Source organism: Saccoglossus kowalevskii, unplaced genomic scaffold (genome assembly GCF_978046115.1).
Source record: "Saccoglossus kowalevskii unplaced genomic scaffold, keSacKowa6.1 SCAFFOLD_355, whole genome shotgun sequence".
NCBI classification, from domain to species: Eukaryota; Metazoa; Hemichordata; class Enteropneusta; family Harrimaniidae; genus Saccoglossus; species Saccoglossus kowalevskii.
The window spans coordinates 3279-26779 of NW_028188769.1; the positions used below are offsets into that span (position 1 = coordinate 3279).

At 32.9% G+C, this 23501-nt stretch overlaps 3 protein-coding genes across 3 annotated transcripts in view; all 3 read right to left on the reverse strand.

Moving 5' to 3' along the window:
* LOC102807040 (uncharacterized) lies at window positions 1-19413 on the reverse strand. The gene is made up of 22 exons (XM_085496421.1): window positions 18905-19413; window positions 18117-18313; window positions 17724-17865; window positions 16816-17511; window positions 16336-16394; window positions 15643-15840; window positions 9370-9414; window positions 9112-9195; window positions 8419-8484; window positions 7518-7615; window positions 7185-7308; window positions 6896-7015; window positions 6561-6628; window positions 5923-5962; window positions 5274-5364; window positions 4778-4838; window positions 4429-4480; window positions 3696-3793; window positions 1982-2117; window positions 1781-1857; window positions 876-932; window positions 1-453 (listed from the first exon to the last, which is right to left on the reverse strand). The coding sequence occupies exons 4-22, from the start codon at window positions 17447-17449 to the stop codon at window positions 309-311; spliced, it is 2253 nt and encodes a 750-aa protein (XP_085352547.1). The 5' UTR covers window positions 17450-17511; window positions 17724-17865; window positions 18117-18313; window positions 18905-19413; the 3' UTR covers window positions 1-308.
* LOC102808737 (uncharacterized) lies at window positions 10560-14689 on the reverse strand. Its single transcript, XM_085496419.1, has 3 exons — window positions 14473-14689; window positions 13267-13542; window positions 10560-13120 (listed from the first exon to the last, which is right to left on the reverse strand). The coding sequence occupies exons 1-3, from the start codon at window positions 14681-14683 to the stop codon at window positions 10971-10973; spliced, it is 2637 nt and encodes an 878-aa protein (XP_085352545.1). The 5' UTR covers window positions 14684-14689; the 3' UTR covers window positions 10560-10970.
* Window positions 17476-23501, reverse strand: part of LOC146725335 (uncharacterized) — an 11732-nt gene continuing 5706 nt past the window's right edge. The window contains exons 3-9 of the mRNA XM_085496420.1: window positions 22772-22918; window positions 21175-22557; window positions 20434-20573; window positions 19530-19731; window positions 18905-19012; window positions 18117-18313; window positions 17476-17511 (exon numbers count right to left, since the gene is read on the reverse strand). Coding sequence (XP_085352546.1) covers window positions 17476-17511; window positions 18117-18313; window positions 18905-19012; window positions 19530-19731; window positions 20434-20573; window positions 21175-22557; window positions 22772-22918 — 2213 coding nt within the window. The remainder of the gene's footprint in view (window positions 17512-18116; window positions 18314-18904; window positions 19013-19529; window positions 19732-20433; window positions 20574-21174; window positions 22558-22771; window positions 22919-23501) is intronic.

The following is a 23501-nucleotide window of genomic DNA, read 5'->3' on the forward strand; positions in this document are numbered from 1 at the left end:
TTTTTTTTTAAAAACAAAAGTCATGTTTATTAATCCTATAGAGTTATGTGTTAAGGATTTGCTATCAAAAGAGACAAACAAAAATCACATGTGCAATTCATAAAAATAGACTTAAAAAGGCAATCAAGTTGTGAATATGCATGTGAATCTGGGAAACTAAGTTTAATTGCACAGGATCTGAAATTGGAATAGTATCCTACTATTCTATCATCTTAGCCTGAATCATAAACGGAGAGAGCAGTTGTGACAATTCAGGTAATGAACAAATCTTGATGTTTATGTAGAATAGTAATTGAACAAATAAGGCATTAGTTTTCAACATCAATAAACTCTTCCTGTTCAGTACCATCCACTGTTGTCATCTTCATCTTGCTTCTCAATTTCATGCCCAATAATACAAAACAAGTTTTCTGAATAACTTGGAAATAATATTCTTTTCTAACATGTTGCTTCCTATGTGAAGAATTGTAAAATAAATGAATTACATTTAACGTAAATTTTACCGTAGTTTATAATAAAATGTTGAGATGGTGATGATCTAATTATTCACCATATTCCTCTATATTACTCACAGGATACACTGTGCAACTTTGTCTGCTATACAACTATTGTAATTTTGAGGTTATTAGTGGCAATAAATTTTCTTGGAAGTCACTGCAAATTTAAATGGCAAATGACAGTTTTTGGAAAATTATCATTACTTAAAATGCTCAATGAAATTAATGCTCACTGGCTCCGGAAATTTGGGAAATTTAATTGATCATAATGCATATAAGACCAAAGAAGGACTCCTGCAGGTTATGGATGTGTACTTTATTGTAGTTGTTTTATAATTCACATACCATGTCATATATATAAAATTTTTGCTTACTTACTCCATTAATGACTTGCTAATAATCTCAATTGTATTTGGTATCTGGTATTCAGTTTCCCTGAAGTCAAAGTAAGAGTAAATATCAACACTTAATTACTGATTGTTCTTGCTTACCACATGAGTTATTTTGAACACATGAATTGTTTATTAGTCCTCATTTGGGATTTATTGATTGACCTCTATGTGTACATGTGTACATATATCTGTCCATTTAACTGAAGCTGTATTTGGACATGTCTTGGCTGAACACACCTTCACATAAACATCATACACTTTGATTCTAGATGGCTGAATGAAAGTCATTTAAATGTTAACAATTCTTAAAAATCTTGCTGTTCTGCAATTTCAAAACTACTATAAAATTTGTATTTGTATTTCTATTAAAATGGTACAATGCAACAGAGGGGATGCGGTTTCTATTAGAACATCTACACAAATTAGAAATTGTGATTTTTTCGTTCTCAATTGTTCAAAAAAAATGCGGCTTCTAATACAGGGTAGATCTTCGTCGTACATGAATGGATTTTGAGTATACTTTTTACATACATTGGAAATTATAGAACTTTGTACATGGTTTTGTGTTTTTAGACCGGTTTTAAAATGGCTGACTGGTGACAATTTTGTTTTAATTTACTTCTGACATGCCTTGATCATTCATTTTTAAACTTTATAGATATCATACAACATGTCATACATATGCTGTTGTACAGCCATGTCTCAAAGCATCAAATCAAATACATTATACACCATGTCATTTGTTCAAAAGGACTGGCTCATTTCAAATTTATTCACTATTGAACCAACAGGGACTTTTTTATTCATTATTATTATACATCTACATGTAGCACCAGATCTTTACATATGAAAATTTACAGTGTGCATTTTTCATTTGCTGCTTAAACCTACCATGCTTGGCAAACTTGTTGTGGTTTTTTGCGTGATGTAAATGAATCCATGACCTTTTTCAGAACGAAGTTCTGTATCTGTAATTTAACAGAATCGTTAGTATATGCATGTAAATTGTAGTAGATAGTGATTGACAAACAATACACTACAGTGTGTGATAAAACATTAACTCACAAATTACAACTAGCTTTAACTACTTACCTCATCTGGTATTCTTCGAAGTACAGTTTCATACTGGCTCTCTACATTCTTGTCCTTTTTGCAATCTTTTATGTTTGGTTGAGTAAAATATTTACATGGGAATTGGTGGTGCCATAGAGCCTGGAGTGGTGTAGTCCTGTAAGTGTAATTGTTATTTTAATTAATGCAATGATCTGCATCTCTTTGAATGATGTTTATCCATGATGAGGCTCATACTGTGTCAAATTAAGGTCACATTGTCAGTGCATGACAGGTGTTTTTACATGAGAATCAGCAGAAATACTAATACTAGTATTTGTAGCAATATATTTTTGAGTTTTTATAGTCAATGCTCAAGGTGATTAATTGTTATCTAGTCTTAAATTCTCATATCTTCATATCTATCAACCTTTTTTAGCTCCGCTGTTGACTTTGTCGAGCACAGTTTATCATATAAGTGATTGTCCGTCGTCGTCTGGCGTCCGTCGTCCATGTCAATGTTTTACTTTTTCAACTTCTTCTTGAAAAGCCTGAATGCTTTGATACTTTGTGTATATGTACTTTGGGTAGACCTCTCTCAGATTTGTTCATTTTGTAATGATATCATTAATTCTCTAATTTTGGTGAATATTTTTGTCATTTTTGGTAAAAAGTGTTATTTTCAACTTCTTGTTAAAAACCGCAAGTCCAATTGCTTTGATATTACATATATAGATACTACATGTGGACCACTCTCAGATTTGTTCATTTTGTAATGATATCTTTAATTCTCTAATTTTGGTGATTATTTTTGTCATTTTTGGTAAAAAGTGATATTTTCTACTCCTTGTTAAAAACGACAAGTTCAATTTCTTTGATATTACATATATAGATACTACACGTGGACCACTCTCAAATTTGTTCATTTCATGATGATATCTTTAATTTTCTAATTTTGGTGAATATTTTTGTCATTTTTGGTAAAAAGTGATATTTTCAACTTCTTGTTAAAAACCGCAAGTCCAATTGCTTTGATATTACATATATAGGTATACTACATGTGGACCTCTCTCAGATTTGTTCATTTTGTAATTATATCTTTAATTCTCTAATTTTGGTGAATATTTTTGTCATTTTTGGTAAAAAGTGATATTTTCTTCTTGTTAAAAACCACAATCATTTATGGTGAAAAATGATATTTTTGAATTCTTGTTGAAAACAGCAAGTCCCATTGCATTAATACTATGTACAATGTTCATTTTCTAATGATATCTACTGTTCTTTAATTGAAATGTGCATTGCTAACAGCGGAGCTATCTCGGCCGAAAGGCTACTTGTTTACATATACACTAGAATAGAAACTAGATTTTCCTGTCACAGATTACCTTTGTTGCAATTAGAATTTAAAAGCCTGGCGATCATCTTGTGATTCACATGACATAATAAATGAATGATATCTACATAAAAATATTGCATACCCTTCTCTCATAAATCCTTAGTATAATTTAATGATGCTTCTACTATCAAATTCTCTAACCAGATCCTTGCATTGTATTCAACATAGGGAAGGGCATCAATTATCCAATCCTTATACACAATGTTAGCTAATATCAAAGTCATGTACAAATTAATATGTTAATATGTCAAATTTTATTGAGTCCAAAAACATACTGAAGCGCCATCTGACCACTGAGTGTACATTGTAATGTATTCATATTAAATTGTTATGTGATATAACAACACAGAACATTCTTACCTTGATGATGGGTTATCATGTATATTTGGATTGTCTAGGACTACTTCCTTCATAACATTAATGCACTCATTGATTGTGTCAATCTTGTGAAATCCAATCTGGAAAAGAATGTGGTAAACATTAATTAGGGAGAAGGCAAAATTAATTAATTTCATGCCAACTTGTTAAACTGTACTATCTTTAGGGCTAGGATGTCTTAGACAAAATAAGAGTTACAAAAAGGAGGTTAATCAATGCACCAAAATGTTCACTACATTCACCTGGTTTGAATGAAATTTGACAATGCATTATGGAAATCCAGTTCTTCATTGGCAAAAACATTGAATTTTTTGCATTTTAACTTTAAAATAGCCATTATTTGGCCATTTTTTCTCAACTAGTTGATCTCTGTATGAGTTTGCAATCATTGATCACACAATTGGTATGCTGGAAGCAGGAAGGTCTCAGAATGTCATCACATAGTGTTTTGAAGCATGGTACAGTCTTTGTGAACTAGACTTTTTTGTCAAAGCAAGTAATCATTCTGGGACCAACCACAATATACGGTTGCATGTGACGTCAAGACAACATAATTAGTCTCTATGAACCCTATGACTTGAGCCGGCTCGAGCCAGCAAAAATAAACCCTTGCGGTTGAACCCCGATTCTTCAGATGTGTTCTACATAATACTAGTATAATATAATTCTAATGGTGCAAACACAGTTGTATGTTATGATGGATTTGTGTACTTACCTGATTCATGTCCCATTCTTCAATCAGATTTTCTTTTAAGCACATTGGGTAACTAAAAACAGAAGTGTATTTTATATATCATTATAAGAAAAATAAAAATTTTGACTTCGTCTCCCTTATGTAGAGTAAATAATGGTACAATGCAACTTAATACATAAATGCTCTGGTACAATTCACAGATCTGATTAGTTGTTGGTTAAAATCCATGCATATTAATTGCATAATTTATGTGCTTACAAATTTCATACTGTACTAATAATAATAAGCATACTAATTAACTGTCTTTTATACTGTTCATATTGATTTGTACAACTTGTTGTATATTTCATTGAGTTTACATAAAATTTACCTTTCTTCTGTTTCTTCCATTTTCACATTCAATGTCTTGTTCACCTTTTCATAGTGTTTTTCTATATTACAATGGGTAGAAAATATGATTAGTTATACAAAACAGATTCTGTTGAACAAATGTACCAACAGGTACATGTAAATTGTTAAACGTTGTTAAATCTGCAGACACTGGCAATTATACCTGAACCATATCTTTAAAGTCATGTTGTCTGCAACATTTTTGAAAGCCTTTCAAATTTCTAGTATTGGAACACCAAAAACAAAAATAAAAAAGCATGGTTTTAATCCTTGCCAATGTTATTTTGAAGCCATGTAAAAATACAAAATTAGTTGATCTCTGTAGTGATACTAAGTGAATTTTGTTTTATGCTGAAACCACTGAATAGACATAATGTGGTGTGGGGCAAAATACTTTGCTTGAGTGAGTACACCTTGTAATCTGCAAACATTTTGCCATGTTTGTGCAATCTGTATTTGTATTGTTTTTAACTTACCAGTGGTTTCCTTTTTCTTCCTACAATGTGTGATACATTTTGTAGTTGACGCAGACCTCTTACACATTCGGTGTTCTTCAAGTATTGAGTCCTGTAATTTAAAATAAAATAAATATGTTAGTTTCAAAACTATGTGATACCGGTATACTATTTTGAACATGAAAGGGTGCAGCCTCCTTTCAAAATGCTGGATTCAGGGCTACTTGAACATTTGACTTGTAAAATAGTCTTCCTGCAATCCCTCTCCTTTGGAAAACTTGAGAACAAAATAGATGCAGCCCTCTTATTTTCTGGTTGCTGGGGGAAGTCTATCACTTTAGTGATTGTGATAAATTTTTGACCATATTCTAGCTAATACTAGTAGTGACTATTGACATAAAATAAACAAATCTCATAGCAGTCCACCCAAATATCAAAGCAATCAGTGGTTTCCAAAAACTTTAAAATAATATTTGTGACCAAAAATTACAAAATTATTTAAGATATCATCAACAAATACAGTCTCAAGAATTTATACACGTATACTTTCAAGGATTATAGTATTCTGACCGAACTTGTACTGGTTATCAGGCAGATATTTTGTTATCCCTGTTAATAGTAAGAATTAGTAATAACAGCACAATGATCGACAAATGTTAACTCCACTTACCAATGTGTGATTTATTTTTCTTTTCTTTGTAACTTCTTGTCTACGTAAAATTAAAGATACACTGTAAAACCATGCTCTCATCCCAAATTGTGTTGGCAAATGCATAACAACAAATGAATTTTTTTTAAAACATCATTAAAGTTAGTTTTTTTCGAAAGGAAAATATGCTGCTGACAATATTACATTATTTTAAGCAGTCATTGGAAGTCTTTGCAGTCAGTGTATTTGTGTACTAATGTAAATATGTATGTGTGCCTTTTGCATGAATATCTGAAGAACCATGCCACATTTCAGTGAAATTTGGCATACAGTCGCTCTGTGATAATGCACAGACCTATTTAGTTTTAGGTTTAATTCAATGCAAATTCTCTAATTTCAATAGAACAATGTACTGTTACTTGGAAGCCCTGGGATAATGCACAGACCTATTTAGTTTTAGGTTTAATTCAATGCAAATTCTCTAATTTCAATGGAACAATGTACTGTTACTTGGAAGCCCTGGAATAATGCACAGTTTTTCGTTAAAATCTGTGCGTATTTCATAAAATTTGCCAATTTTCAGCTGGTTCCACAAAAATCCCTCAATAACAAAACTTGATATTTAAATAGCATGTTTTTAATATGTATAAAATTTATACCTGTTTGATTCTGGAAATACTTGTGGAAGATCCTCATCACTGCTTGTATCATTGTCAATCAGTATCTCCTGAAAAAAAGTTCAATCAATATGTATTTCAGATTATATTTTGTTTAGTAGATCTCTCTGTCGTTAGTTATTACCGAATTGCATACGTTTACGAACAATGTTTATAATAACAATTTTGAAAAATTAAAATAATTCCAATTTAGTTACACTGTGTATTTGATAAACAACTTATAGCGAAAATATACCTGCCACATTATTTCACAAACTTGTGACAATATTCAACAGTGTTCAGTAAATGGGCAACTACTTTTGTGTCTGTCTACTAACCTTTTGTTTCATATTTTCATAAAACTCTAAAAGTTGAAGTGCAATCTTCATTCTCATGATGTTGCTGCTGTCAAATGTCATTGAATCCATGGCTTGTCCAGTAGTAATACACTTTGCAAACTGAAAATTAGAATTGCATGCACAATTTTGAGTACAAGGCTAAAGTAATATATATGGTCAAGGAATTGTGAAACACTTTCAAAAATGAAATCAGACATCATGTCCAATATATTGTTATTAATATTTTTTCTCTGTAGTATATATAAATGTATTGATGTCTGTTACTTACCAAACAAATGTATGCACCACAGCTGGATCCATCATTTTGTACTGGATGCCATTCTTCATAGGCATTCCAATTAAAATCAGGTACAGCTTCATTCAGCTTCTTTGAACGAATCTCAAAATATTTACTAAAGCGACACAATAAAATCACATGAAAGTTATTAATATATATTAACATTATGCAGGGTTTCAGTTGTCTCAAAATCAGTTTAGGACATTTTGTCAGACTTGAAAATGAGTGTCTTGATTATTTGGCATGTTTTGAGTTTAAAAACAGTAAATAATTAAATAAAATTAAGGACATTTTGAAAAACTGAACACCATATAAATTACTTACTGCATTAATTTTCCATGTTCTACTTGTTGTTTATTCCCTTTATCTACATGGTGTAATGGATCAAAGTATTTGATTTCTCGTGTTATGAAGTCCATAATCTGTAAATTCAAACGTGTTAAATTACTCATTCAAGCGAAATTCATGTTATATAAAATGTTATTCTAGATATTAATATGTAATAGTATGTGAATGATTTTGTTTCGAACCAAGGAGCTGGATCCAAAATCAGCATTCCATTAAAAATAACTAGTATCAATTCCAAATTTAAATCAATAGATATCTTAAATCACATCATAGTTTAACTGATAACTTCACGTATGATTTCCTTCTTCAATTCACCGTGGAGACACATCAGTATATGGCACCTCTGTGTTTGATTTTGTCAACCTAAATACATGTTTATAGTGAGAGTTCTGCCAATTTATAATGACGACGTGACACCCTAAAAAATTAACCTTAGCTGGCCAAGATTTGATGTACATAATTTAATTTTTCTGATCTTGTTCGTGTTTTTCAGATGGACTTTTTTGATTTTATGAATGTTGTGCCATTGCTGATCGCAATCAAACTTTATAAGCAGGTTATATAACATTAATGTCATTTGTTTAATGGTCTGATTCAATATGGGTGACTCAATTTAGATTTGTTTGCTATTTTACAACAGCTGTGTCATGTCAATTTTGGGCATTGTTAATACATGTGCTTCATCAAGTTTGTTTCCTTGTGAAAGCATGCAATAGAGGCCTTCAAGTGGCGTTATACAACCATTCCACATTTACCTTGATAACCATCACGATTTTAATGTAACCATTAGGGTTTGTATACTGAGTATTGCTGAAATTTAGAAGTGAGAACACTTGCTATTTAAACATTTCAATTTTTACAGTGTTTATTTACTTACAAGTAGAGTCCAGTGATTGTTGTCATTAATAGGTAGAAAAAGAAATTTCACCTTATTGAAATCAACCTGCCAAGAAAAAGTTTAAACACTTGTATTAGTATTCTCAGAACAGTGCTCACAGAGAGGAAATTAAAATTGTAATTATCACATTTATGCACTCACATGAAAATAAATAACAAGCATGTACAAAATATTAATACAACTGAATAAATAAATTTAAAACTGCCGATGCCAGTTTACTGTAAATCACCTCTCAACACTTCTCAACTTGTCATTCTTCAAACTTTCCCATACATCAGCCAATGTTTTGATTCAAAATGCAAAATGTTAAAATTCGGTTGTTTAACTTGTGATACAGGTACTGTTGTACTGGTATACATTGTGTTAGTAAAATTTGATTTATTTCATTTTACTAAATAGTTTTCTGTATGATGTCTGAAGTGCTCAAAATAAAATGAAAGACTTTTCATGTATGTACACATACCTTTGGCAACATTAAATACATGCTATCAATTGCTAGGTTATAAGTGGGTTGCTTAATACCGATGACAAATTACAGTTGCCTTAATTCAGAAATTACCCTTTGTCATGGTTACTTGTTATATAGGTCAATTACATGACCTATATAATCCTACTTAATCATGTGTAATTTTCTACATTAAATGCTTTTTTGTATAAACTAAATTAACAAACCTTTTTATTCAGGTTTCGTTCTATACAACCTATGTCATCATTTGATAACAGTTGATACAATGATGGATCAAAACATACCATGTGCTGAAAATATGAATAAGTGGGAATCATTATTTCTACAATAGGTTATATTTACAATAGTATGCCAGTGACAACATGTTAAATATGTGAGAAAAGGAATTATTTAATGTTGTCCTTTTTAGATTCAAAACAGGTGCATGTATATCAATATCACATGTGTAAATTATCATGACTTGCCTGATGTGCTTCTGTTATCAAAATGTCTATATAAGCCATTATTATCTATTATAAAAAGAAATATATCAAGTTCAACATATCTTAAACCACAATTATGACATCATAGTATTTTATTGAGCAGTGTTTATTTCCCAGAATAGATGAAACTCTTGATTATCTAATAATCTTCTCAAAATCCCGAGTTCGGGGATTCAGACAATATGCTTTACCTTGTTGAAAAGTTGTTGAGGCAGACCAGGATTATTTTACCATGATCAAAGTGAAGAAGTGAATCTTCCTGTTCTCTTTTAAGGATGTATGCTACAAAATAAAAAACCCATGGAAAATCGTTTAAAATACTACAGGTGTACAGGACATGTTACTCTAAACTCATAGAAAAGAAAAAAACATGGGGTTAATGTACTAATTTTTAAGATACACAACTCACAATTATGCTGAGTCAGCATTTTTAAGTAGCTTTAATAAATAACTTAAGTTGTCATTTATACTCGGTCTTAATCCACATTTTTACTGAAATTGGTTTTATCCTATCAGCACATAATATGAGTTCATATTTAAATTCAATTCTAATGAATTTAAGAAATTACCTATTTAAAGAAAACAATAGTTTCCTTCATTTGGTTTTGTATTTTAGATAAAAAAATTCATAGAAACTGTCCTACAAAAAATTTCATCCATGGAAATCTCTTGAAATTGTGTATATGTCGAGTGCTTATGAAGTTATTCCATATTATACATTGAAAATGGTATGTTAATGCACTACTTTTTGAGAAATAATTAGTTTAATTGTCAGTTTCAATAATCTTGGTGGCCATGTTGGATCATTTGCGTGACCTTTGACCTTTGCCAGTCCCCTTGTCAATATACATACCGGGGTACATCAAATATGGTCATGTACATCCAACATCAGTAGATTATATTGTTTTATATATGAAGTACAGTTTATATATATTGGCTGGGTGCTTGGGAGAATATTCTTACCTTTCATTGGAAATATAGAAATTCAAAGTCAAGCCACTATTAATGCACTGAAGTATTATTTTCTTCTGAGGGATACTGATGAAAGCATTGTATTCTCAGTTAGGGCACAGGTGTGTATGGTGGTGGGGAGGGGTGTGGTGTGCTGTAACATACATACAAGGCAGAGTATGACTAGTGTTACCATACATGAAGTGACAAAAAGATCAGTATTGTTTAATTGTAAGTAATATTTATTTTGTGTTCTGTTTTTTTAAATATTCATATATCGATAAATAAATAAAAGTGGTCCATAAATACTAATATAATTAAATATTTCACATATTTTAAAATCATATAACACTTGCTTTATCATTTTATTAATATACAATTGTATGTATTTAATTTTTTTTAAATCTGGATATAAATACACATATTTAGATACAATAACCTTCAATGGACAAAAAAAGTGTTTTCTTTTCAGAAAATATGCCAACATTGCATGAATAATCCCATTTTCACCCTATGAGACATTTACATACCAAATATCAGTCTAGTGTTCTCAAAGAAGTCATGTAATGAATGGATGGATTAGTGAACTAAAAAAATATCACAAGAGTCATTAATCATTGTTTTAAATATAGTTACTTCTTTTCAAAAAACTGCGATAGTGACAAGAATGTTTTTTTATGTTTGGTTACCCGTGGATGACCAAAATAATCTTCACTAAGCAACTTCACCAATCCATCTATCCCTCCTCTGCTATAAGCCAAGTTCAAGTGACAAAAAGCCAGACCAGAAGCAGCTATTTTCTCAGCCATACACTTTGTAATTACCTTCTTACTTATTAGTTGACTAAGAGAAGACAGATTTTTCTTTTTACACAATAGAAATTCAAGAGCTTCTATAATAAAATCAACAGAGAAGCTATGTTTACTAATATGGCTGATGTCAACATTACATTTACCAATCAATTGTTGAAGCATATGTACATCATGTTTTGCATTGTGAGCACTGTATTCAGTGTGTAAATAATCATTAACCAGGTTTTCTTCAGAGTAAGATGATCGAGGTGGTAAAATTTCACGAAATACAGAGAGCGTATCAGAAAAGCAGCAATGTTTATGTTTCAGTTTGTCTAAAAGACCATATCTTTGCACAGAACTAACCAGAATCCTAGCATCAAAATTCTTACAGTTATGTGCAACTAACACAGAATTTAATGGAATCCATTCTATAAAACTCTCAAGAGCATCTTTCTGTGATAATGTTGGTACTAAATTAAAGTTATGAAACAGTTTACCACATGTATATGTCAACCCAGTTACATTGGATGCTGCTGGATGTATTGGCTGACAGGGGTCAACATACTCATCAAATATTTTACCATCATAAGATGCAGCAATCTGACAAATTGAGGAATCAATACCAAATGATGTTGTTTCAAGATCAAATACAACAACAGGAGAATCTTGAAGTATTTTTACTGGAAAACTTACAGGAGCATTAACTGGTTCAGGAATACATGTAATATCAATGTCATTTCTAATTGCAATGTTTGTGTTGTATGTGTCACCTTCTCTTAACTCAGTAGCATTACATTTTTTGTTTCGCTCCTCTTTTAATTGTATACGTCTAAGTTTGTATTTTTTGTTTTCTGTCTGCATCTTTCTTTTTCTTGCTTTATTGTCTAGTTTTATTCCCCTCACCTGTGAAACAATTCCAGGAGATAGTCCATTTTCTTTGTTAACACTACAAACATATGTGTATCCACTATTTTTCTGTGAAACTGCTGCTGCAATGCGGATATTTAAACTTTCTGATTTACTGTAATGTCTGTTTTTTGGTGCTTTAGAAGCAACAGTGTTATGAAAACTTTCATTGGCTTGTGTTGAACTCATAAGAGAAAGTTTATTTGCACATGCAGCATAAATTTCAAAAATAGATTTTAAATCTTTACGCAATTCTACCCCAGAAAGATCTTTACCATATGGAAGACGTTTGTGGCAGTAAGTATCTGGCTGACGTTGGTAACCACACCATTTACGATCACATGATTCATGAGATCCAAATGCATGGGGAACAATGGCAAGCAAGTTTTTATTGATTAAAGCTGGCCTACCTTTGTTCTGAGTAACAGCATAGGAAAAACATGTTTGAAAATACTTGATAACACGTGGTGTTAATATTTTGTGAGTTTTTGAAAGTTCATATAATTTATTTCCTAGACCTTTTTTGGTGTGGTTCATATCTGGTCTCTTTTCAATATCTTGGTTAATTTCTGTTCTTAGTTTATGAATGGTTGTTGTATCATCATCCATAGTTAAAGATACTGTTTTAGCACTAGTTTTGTTAATAGTTTTTACCACTTCAACAGCAATATCTCCTTCCATAGCTTTGGAACTCCCTGTCCAGTTTTTACGACAGTCATGTTTTCTTGTGTTCATATCCCCATTTTCACAAATTTTGCATCCCTTTGAACGCACAGCATATCCCATAATTTTACCAGTTGCTTCCCCTATAGCAGCACCATGACCTGACAGACTGTTATATTCTTTGCCAGAGCCACGGCGCTGCCATGCACCATCAAAGGAAATATCAACTTGATTTTCATGTGAACTAAGTTTTTGTTCTTCAGTAAGAGCTTTAACACACAGTCGTTTTGCAACATTCTCAATACCAACACCTGCTTCTCTTTCTCTTTTCTTTAATGTCTTGTGGTGTATACCCGGTATATTCAGTGAGGCAAGGAAGTTATTCACATGAGTCTCTCCCATTCCACTGTGTACCATTCCTATGTTATGAAATAAGAAACAACTTAGATTAACATTTTATAAGATTAGTTTTTGCTGCCCTACATTACTAAAAGTATGATCACCAATATATGACCATAAGAGGTTAATAATTGAGATGAATCCTTAGTTTGCCTGTAAATCTTACCGGTGGCTAATTTGGTATTTACATCAAATATAGGTAATCCTTGGTTTGATTTGGCATTCCTATGTGTCGAACCTGTATACACATGGTTTACAGCACCACATCTCTGGCAAGGTATATACAGTACACTACCAAGACCATATCGTCTCTCCTCCTGGCAATCCACCAGAACAAGGTGTTCACAACACACAGCACAGGCTTTTAATCCCTCAGCTAGAACAGACAGCTGTACTATTCTGCGTCCAACATTCCAATTTATAGCACTTTCTGAAGTAACTTCTGTAAAGATAAATCAGATTATCATTACAGTCATCATGTAAATAAATTTCATGCAATTTGCACTACTATACTGGCTAACAGATATTGACAACAGTAAGATGTTAACATACTATCTGTGCTATTCGTAAGAAATGTATGAATATTTACAGAAATAAAAAGAAACCATTATTCCAAAATCATCATTTCCAAAGGAGCCATAGGCAAAACAGAAACTCTCTCACATTCAGATAATGTGAAAAATAACAATAATTTTTAGGTCATGGCTTATTTTCAGAAAAAACATTTATTGGGAGAAAATGTCCAAAAATATATATTACAATGTATTTAGAACAAAAATATTTGACACAATAACAAATAGAAAAAATAAAATTCAAGTATCTACTATAATATGCAAGTATTTTAATTTTAATTTCCTTAACACAGCCGCAAGTTCATCATGTTACATGTTAATTTTTTTCTGAAGAGTAAACAGATGAAATTTCAATGCTCTAAATTTATAACACTGGGAAAATAAATATGGATTTCAAAACAGCAAAATATAGAAAATATTTGAACATGCTGTTTATTCATAGTTAAAATTGTATCCCCTTGGTTATATGGAAGTGTGAGGACAATCATGCCCTCAAATTGGGGGTTTTGTGCGTATAGTTAAAATTACCAGTTCGCGTTGAAGGCACCTCGTCATAATTAATGAAAGCTGCAGACGACGCGACAGACAAACTTCGTTGTCAAATATTTTTTTTATCACAATTTCTGTATTTAGTGAAACAGGAATTAGGAAAAAATAAACACTGTTTCCCCCAAAATAAGCATAATCTGATGTTCATAAAAACAAATAAAATGTGAAAATATATTGATTCGAGTTGTGGATAACAGTTGCAGACGACTCAACCAAAGTTTACGTCGTAAACTGACACCGTACGTACGTACCTGAATTTGATTCTAAAACTACTTCAGCAACTTTCTTATGTTGGCGGTTCGCCTGGATAACTGCCAATCTTCTTCTCTTCTCTTTCTCGGTCAAAAATCCTTTAAATTTGCGTGCATTCGGCGATCGCGAAGCGTACTTGTTTGTTGTGGCAGCCATCTTGAAAGTCTGCTTCAAATGCGCAGAACGTATGCGCAGTGCATTTCCGCGCATACAACCTTAAGTTTACTCATGGCCTGACTGGTTTTCAAACCTTGTGACTTCATTCATATCAATCCAATTGTCAAGTGGTCACTCTGCTCACTAAGCTATGCAGTAGTTTGTTGACAGTTCCTTTATCCTAATGGTTTTTGCTCAACTAAAATGATTTTAATCACATAGTGCCATGCGTTTGTGCAATGCTGAATGCATTTTCAAACGATGGCCTGAGGGACTGTTATAGACCTCTACACAGTCATTCAACACTGTAGGGAAGTTCTCCTGTAGTACATTGAGGTGATTGACAGATAGAATATAATCATTAAATTACTAACTAAATCGCAAGTTACAGAAGAAAACGCAGTATTTTATCACAACTTTCTTTTGACCACATCTTTGTTGTACATCCCAACTGGAATGACTTGGACTGCCCCTTGAAGTAAAAAAATGGAACCTGACCAATTTCTGGAGATGGATTGTCAGACAGTGAACACATGCATGACAATTCAAATCCCATAAATTCACCTTTCCATGCAGATGAGCTCTGCCCATATGCAAATATTACTATGTCATCCAGATGCATGCATAATAAATAGAATTTTGCAAACACTTTACTTGAAATCATTTTAGTTGACACAAATTTAGGCCTGACAGACTGTCAACAGTCTGGCAACTCATGATGATATATGTTCATACAAGTCTATTTGTCGTTTATGATTATTATTGTTCATCTACACTAAAATAGTTTCAATACAAACGCATGCAGCAACCACCTGGACACAAACTTTGCTGTAATAATCATTATCTGTTTGATTTAGCATTGATTGGATTGTGGTCAAGATGCTCAAGTCAGATAACCACTGCCCTGGTGTTTCTGGCTTGATATTTGTAGTTTGTGTTTATCCATTATATATTTACATATTATCAGAAACAGGCAAGGAATTTGAATACATGTACTCCCCATTTGTACTTACCTGTGTGCAAAAATGACCTGTTGCCCACTGATCCTCTTTGAGTACATCTTTAGCAGTTATATCAGCAAGTTTCTTCTCTTCTGATGAAAATGGCCCACCATCAATAGTTTTAAACATCCATCGACTTATTTTATATGTTTGTGTCCCAGCCACTATATCATTGTTTAGCCATAACTCAATTTCCCACAGTTTGTGTACCTGCAATTTAAAATTTATTCTTGAATGATTGTAACTATTTTGCTCAATTGCTAAGCAAGAAATTACCCGTTTGATTAACTATTAGGTGGTTGTAACTCATAATTGTTGAGAGAATAATATTATATAAGCTTGGTTTGTTAAACTACTAAGAAAGTTGTACCACTTTTGGTCTTGTGAATCATTATTGCGCCATTCCTATATTTCAGTAGACCCAATTTTGTCTTCATGTAGATTGTATACCATCACATTCTATTCATATGCAGAGCATAAATAGTTTTTGTATATGTATAACTATAAACCATCATTGTATGTACACAACCATGTCATTCCTTTAACAGTAAATGACAAAGTGTAAATAATAAACCTACCTACTGTTTTTTCTTCTGTGTGGTTTTTTTAATACAAACAAGACGTTTCTGAATCGTCCAATGTTTCTTGGTATAATTTTAACACTTTAACTAAATTTTTAATTAAATCATCAAAAATTCTACATACCTGATCTTCACGGGCATCTGTTCTACATGTTTGTTCATTTTGAGAGTTACCTGAAAACGCTGTTAGTCATAAAAAAAATTGGTAAATAGTTTGATCAACTCTGAATTCAAAATTGTATGTATAGTTGCTCAATTTTGTGACTAAGAATCAACCCATTTAGTTTGGATTGGATTGGCAGATGAATTTAATATTGTATCTTTCTGTGATGGTGGATGGGATAAATTATTTTATTATTTATGGCATGCTTTAACCAATTTCATTCACATCCATATGATTTGCTACTGAATTAATTTATTTTGCAATTTGTAGACTCTTGCTGGTTTTAATTTCATGTGTCATTTATAAACAATTATGGTACACTTCCTTGTACACTATTTGAGTGCAAATAATGACTGTTATTGATAATGATAGTTGATACATTCCCACTGTGCAACAGTTAAGTGGTTCTAGCTGGCACTCGTGACATTGATGTTCACTTACCACTGAACTCTGATTGAGATTGTGTAAAAGGTAATCCCAACTTGACCCTTCCAAGATCGTCTGTGGTGATCTCTGTCTCTCTGCATTGTTTTTTCATGCCCGCTATCACTGATGAATTCCTTGTTGAATTCCTAATTTCATTAATTAGGCGCTGTAAAAATACATGAGTGGTACTGCTCATGCTGTTCATAAAGTAGCTATTGCGACCAATGTCTCTGAAAAGTTGTTCAGCAGTCTGCGAATTAACTACCCCCTTCAATTCAGGCACATTACCAATTCTTCGCAGCACTTCTTTTTCATTTTTTGTATTGGCCTCGTGGAATCTGTCAAACATTGCATACCGTGTACCTACTCCAGTTATTGGATGAAGTGTATTATCCATCAATGTTTGACAGTCAAAACCACTACAAAAAACATCCTTCACCCATGGAAAATGAACTACCATTTTTTTATCGAGTCCCAATTTAATGTTTTCCTCTGTTGCTTCAGCGACTCTACCTTGATGTGGATGAAACATCTGTGGTTCCCGGTTATTGCCATGTGCAGCAATGAGATGAGCCATATCAACAATGCAAACAGTTGGCTGATGCTTGAAAGACAGTAGAATGTCCACATAGTCTCTTGGGCCTTCCATTCTTAGTGGGCATTTTATTGCATATACTATCCCGTGTGGACAGGTTGCTGCAAGAACACCTCCTAAGCAAGGAGAAAAACAAATTCTTGATTGTTTGTGTACAGATGAGTTCAGTATTCAACTTAAGCAAGTTTATAGGTCAAGAAATACATTTACATTGGAGCATATTCTGAGGTGAAGAATACCTGGGTTACCAAACACCACATTATTTGTATGTTATTGGTTACATATTATTCTTAGGTAATTCTGTTAAGTAGTGTTTTGTTTTGCTTACCTGATGCACCCCATATTTGAGCGAAGATCTTGTCATATTTGTGTCGTGTTTTTAATAAATGCTGTATTCTGAGAACACAGTCAGATTTACTGCCTTTGTCTGACACCTTGAGTGTTTTGCAGAGTGAACGAAGAGTTTCTTTCTTTAATGAAGCAGATAATGGCACTGATTTATTGAAGACAACAAATACATGCATAATTTCTCAAATAATGTGAATGCAAGTTATGGGGTACTACACGAAATTAATATTATTTGCATATTATGATTTCTTAAATTGCTAATGTTCTTCATTGTGTGGCCAAATAAATGGGTTTACCGAATAATATAACAAAATTGTCTGGGCTTGACTAAGTTGTTTAATTGGTTTTTAATACTTTGATTTGTTTTCTCTACCTCAGAATGGTGTAATAGTTCAGTTAATCTCTCTTCCTCAATTACTTCACCGTCTAGTACTTCTTGCCCATTATCTGTTTCACGGTGACACTTTCTGTGTTCTGTGTTAAAAACTATGTTGTTTTTTCTTGTATTCTTACCAATCCATGGTGCCCAGTAAGTATACGATGGTTTAACACTGTACTGGTTCTGCCTGCCTGTTGTAAAATGAAATAATTAAGATATTTAATTATACCTGATGTGTGGTCAAGTTAGGAATGAATACATCTATGCCAAACTGTGTTAGTGATCAGGAGGACATAACACACATATCATCGACCTAACTGACAGATTGAAGATTGAGGGCAAAATACTGTAAACCATTAAAACTGTCTATTAGAATTGTTAACATTTTCAGATTTTGTGAATCTCAACTGACAAATATTTTCAATTCTCTATTTTTGGCGAATATATTTGTCATTTTTGTTATTTCCAACAAGTTCTTGAAAACTACCAGCTTAATTGCTTTGATACTTGGTTATCAAATTGAGCTGGTAGTGTTGAAGAAAAAGTCTTATGGATGTGCGTTGTTCGACTTGACTACCACAATGTTCTTTTAGGACAGCAGAGCTATTTCACTGCCAGGTTGCTTGTCTACAGCAGAGTGTTAAAAGGGTTGATGAAGTGGACAGCATGAAACATTGTGATGTGAATGAGATGAATCAAGGTTTGATTATATAATAATTGGTTGCAAAATCTTTAGTATTATATTGATTAGAAACTTGTCTTGTAGTTTATTCTTTACACACCTGTGCTGTATGCTCTTGCAATTATCTCTTTTGTCACTTGCTTCCAGAATTCTTCTGCATCTACAGTATCATGCTGATCAGAATTAGCTGGAACCTCTAGTTCACTTACTAATAAGTATTAAAAAAATTTCAATAAATTTGGCATAATGTTGACACTGATTTATATTGGCCCACTGGATTATCATATTCTCTTGTTAACTCGGTTGTAGACAAAAATGACAGAGAAGAGCTGTTCATATGGGTTTTGATTGTCTGTCGTTCGTCAACAGTTGCATTTTCAACTTGAAAACTACTAGCGTGGATACTTGGTACGTAGGTGGACCTTTGTCAGATCTGTTTTAGTGAATATTTTTGTCATTGTTGGTTCAACTTCCAGGCCCATTATATTTGTAACAAGATGATAACAATTGTTATTGCCATAGCAACAACCAAATAAACTGCCATGGTCGTGATATGGCAAGAACACTAACAACTATAGTCATAGTCATACAGAACATTATCCCCTTTGTTTTGAGGAAGACACTTAGCAGAGTTAGCTGAGCTAACCTCAAACATTAGGTCACTTGTTCCTGTAAAGCACCATCTCTCCATGTGACAAGACATGAATAGTCAATTATAAACTTGCCATTCAATTGGAAAGCCACTTTTCTATTTAAATCCAGTGTCAGGATTGGTGGATGATATCCACATTGAACGCAGTTGTAGTTATAGGAGTGGTCATTCAGTGCCTCAAAATGACAATATCCATTTAATATATCACTTTCTGGTAACTTCTCCTTCCAAGTGCCTTCAAATGCTTTTGTTACACGACCAATAGCTGAGTGAGACTGAAAGATGCATTGAAACAATATTCTGTGAAAAATTAGCAACTTTGTTTAGTGTTGGATAATGCAACTACAGATGATATATGTAGCACAACTGCCCTCTTGGTGGTATAAAAACACATTTTTTTATATTGTATGGTATATATAATACGGTATATAATATACAGCTACAATGTTTTAATAAATTGTGATGCAAATTGTAATAATTTGTTGAACATAATTTTTAATTGAAATACTGATCTCAGTAATTTGCTTAAAATAATTTGACTAATTTATTACAAATTGATCAGGTCTATTTTTCTGAAAATCTTGTAATACAATTTGTGTCGTTATTACAAAATGCTCCTTTACAAATGGGACTGTCCTTTATTATATCAATACTTTGACAGTGTTGTTTTATTGCTATTCCTAAATATTATATATTGTAAGTCAAACTTGTTCACTTTCCAACAGTTTCATGCATTCTTTTTGAACTATACATTAATTCCAAACTCAGACAAGCAACATCTTATAATTTTATTGTGCAAATGTGAATTACATGAGCTTGTGCAGTGATAATGGATTTGACTAATATTTTTGTTTAGAATGAGACTAATATCAAATGTACCGGTAGTATATACATAGTACAAACATGCCTTTTGTTTTAATTGTGTAACATGCATAATATCTCATTATGCTTCCATAGTGAGCAATTTTTGTACTTACCATTAAATTGTTTCTTAGAAAAATACACATTTGCAGTGATAATAGTATATTATCATTAAAGTTGTGGATTCCATCTGCATATTCTTGATATCTATAAAACACACCACATTTTGGGCACTTCTTACAACATGTTTGGACACCTACATGTGATATGGTAAAAGTAAAGCCAACATTCTTAAAATTTCGTGTGAAATACTTGATCATCTGAATATTCACATAGTTAAATATTTTACATACTGTTAAATCTGCATTAGAAGCTGCATCCCTAATAAAAGTCACATCCATTCTTGAGAACCCAAAATTCCCCAATTATCATATGTGCAGATGCTTTAATAATAGAAGCTATTCTGTTGTATTGTACCATTTTAATAGAAGCACTGCTTCTAATACAGATTTTACAGGCCTTATGAATCTCAATCTCAAATTGAAACTTTGATATTCCTCTTTCAGATGACATGATATCTGGACATAACTTTTTTCTGCAATCAGATCTCCAGCTGCAATTAATTTTTAAACAGGTAAAATTACGTGTTGACTATATTCACAACAAGTGTGGTTTCTGAACAAGACATAAGAGACTTGTGCAACAAAAGATTTTATCATTTGTTCATCTGACTGAATGAATATTCCACAGCCAAGTGATGAAAGGCAAGTTGGTTCACACCAATTAGACATCTGTATGAATATTGTGGTGAATCAAATTCATCAAATTCTGTCCTTTTTGGATAACTCTATACATACCTGAAACTATACCATTCATTGTTATAATCTTGGCTTTGTTGGATATAACCATAGGTGATGTAAGTGGTTCATCACATATGTGGCACATGGTTTCAGTTGGAATTAAACATTTCTTTTGTGAAACATCTTGATTTATCATATCTTGTGGTAATTGTGCAGGTATCAGTTTGGCTGTTAGTTGATAATCAATCATAATATCCAACAGTTCATCTGATGGTGGATACATGCATCTATTTTCTGCTTGTTCATTGTTTTGTGTTGTTGTGACATGCATGTCATCATCTGATTCTGTCATAGTTTGCAGTCTATTTGGGTATTCTTGAAACACAAACAGTCTTGCAAGCATTTTATGACAGCATCCTTTCCCAGCTGAACAAGGGCATCGAAACTTGTTGGCCATCTGGTCAAAGGTTACAACTACCCTTTGAAAATAGCTGTACCAATTTTTTTCTCCAGTAAACACGGAGAAATACAAATTTCTCTTCTTCACATCACAATCTGAAAACATTGGGTGAACTAGGTCAACTTCTTGTTCAGTAGCAAGTTGTTGCATTTTTTGACATGCTTCTTTTCTTTCTGTGGATATAATTTTTACATTTGTTGCCTCATTATATGTAGTTTCCTGTATCTGTGGTGGGGCCTGATATGAGGCTGAATACAGGACACTTTGGACATGAACACATTCATATGAGGGAAAATCACCACGTGAGGCTGCCTGCAATGTCGCTCTGCAGGATGGATTTTCACATTCAACATTTTGTGGAAATCCAGCAACTTTCTTCTGAATGTGAAGTGGATAGCCAGTTCCTTGCATTACCTTTGATACCATGTAAATACCATTTTTTTTATCAACACAAACTGATTTGTGATGTCTCTCTTGACGCACAGTTAGTCTCTTGCTATGCATCTCCCTTGAATGCCGAGAAAGGTGTTTTTTCTGCATTATGCGAGAACACACTTTACATTTGACAGTCTGTTGGAATTTTGTTTTGTTTTTCTTGACTCTAATTCTCTGGTTATCATGACCATCATCCTCTTTTCCTGTGTCCTGGTCACTTCCATTTTTTATTCTTGGACCAGTGAACTCTGCCTTGGCACTTGGACCAGAGGGCTCTGCTTTGGCACTTGGACCAGTGGACTCTGCTTTGGCACTTGTTCCAGTGGACTCTGCTTTGGCACTTGGACCAGTGGACTCTGCCTTGGCACTTGGACCAGTGGACTCTGCCTTGGCACTTGGACCAGTGGACTCTGCTTTGGCACTTGTTCCAGAGGGCTCTGCTTTGGCACTTGGACCAGTGGACTCTGCCTTGGCACTTGGACCAGTGGACTCTGCCTTGGCACTTGGACCAGTGGACTCTGCCTTGGCACTTGGACCAGTGGACTCTGCCTTGGCACTTGGACCAGTGTACTCTGTTATGACAAGATGAAATTCAGTTTAGCGGTATCTGTCAATTGTTGCTATGTATTTTTTGTCAGGTAATTAGTAACAGTCACTGGAATCTAAAATTATGGTCAAATTCATGAAAATACTGTCTTAAAACATTTATTGGTACATCATATATAAATAGGGAATACTGCAGAATATCATGCTTCTTACCATCCCCAACATTTCTTGCATGTTTTTTCTTCAGGTGGTTAATTAAATCATCTCGCCTTCTGATTGATTTTTTGCAGAAGGCACAATGAAAATGAACTTTGCAAATTCCATTATGACAGTTTTTGTTGCACTTCAACATATGAAACCCTGTGGGAAAAAAATACGTGTCATCTGTATTTGCTTTCAAGATTGCATTGAAACATTCGAGTAATAGGTGGTTAACACTTATGACTTGTGAAGATTGATATGTATTACAATACAAGACCAATCATGATGTGTATGACTAGTCACCAAGATGTGCTTACTCATTCCAGACACCTGGTACCATTGCTGAGATGTTAGTGGTTCATGGTGGTCAGTTCTCTATTTTGTTAACAGTGATCTATGTATCATGGACCTAGTAACATTTTGTGACACTATTTATTCTTTTATATTTTTTAGAACAAGCTGTATGGAAACCAACATATCTGCATTGTATACTGGATATAATGGAAATTAATGAAGGCTAAACTAGAATGATCAACATTGAATTGATAGAATATTTTAATTTATAATGAATGTATTCCTTTGATAATCATATTCAGATGTGTTCATTTGTTACCAATTTTTTAATTGTTTCTTTATACAATTCTTTATTCTCCTTAGTGTTTAATTTTGCTTGTTTTTCACTGTAATTTATTAGAAATCCTAAAATTATATTTGCTCATTCAATAATACTTTATTTTAATAA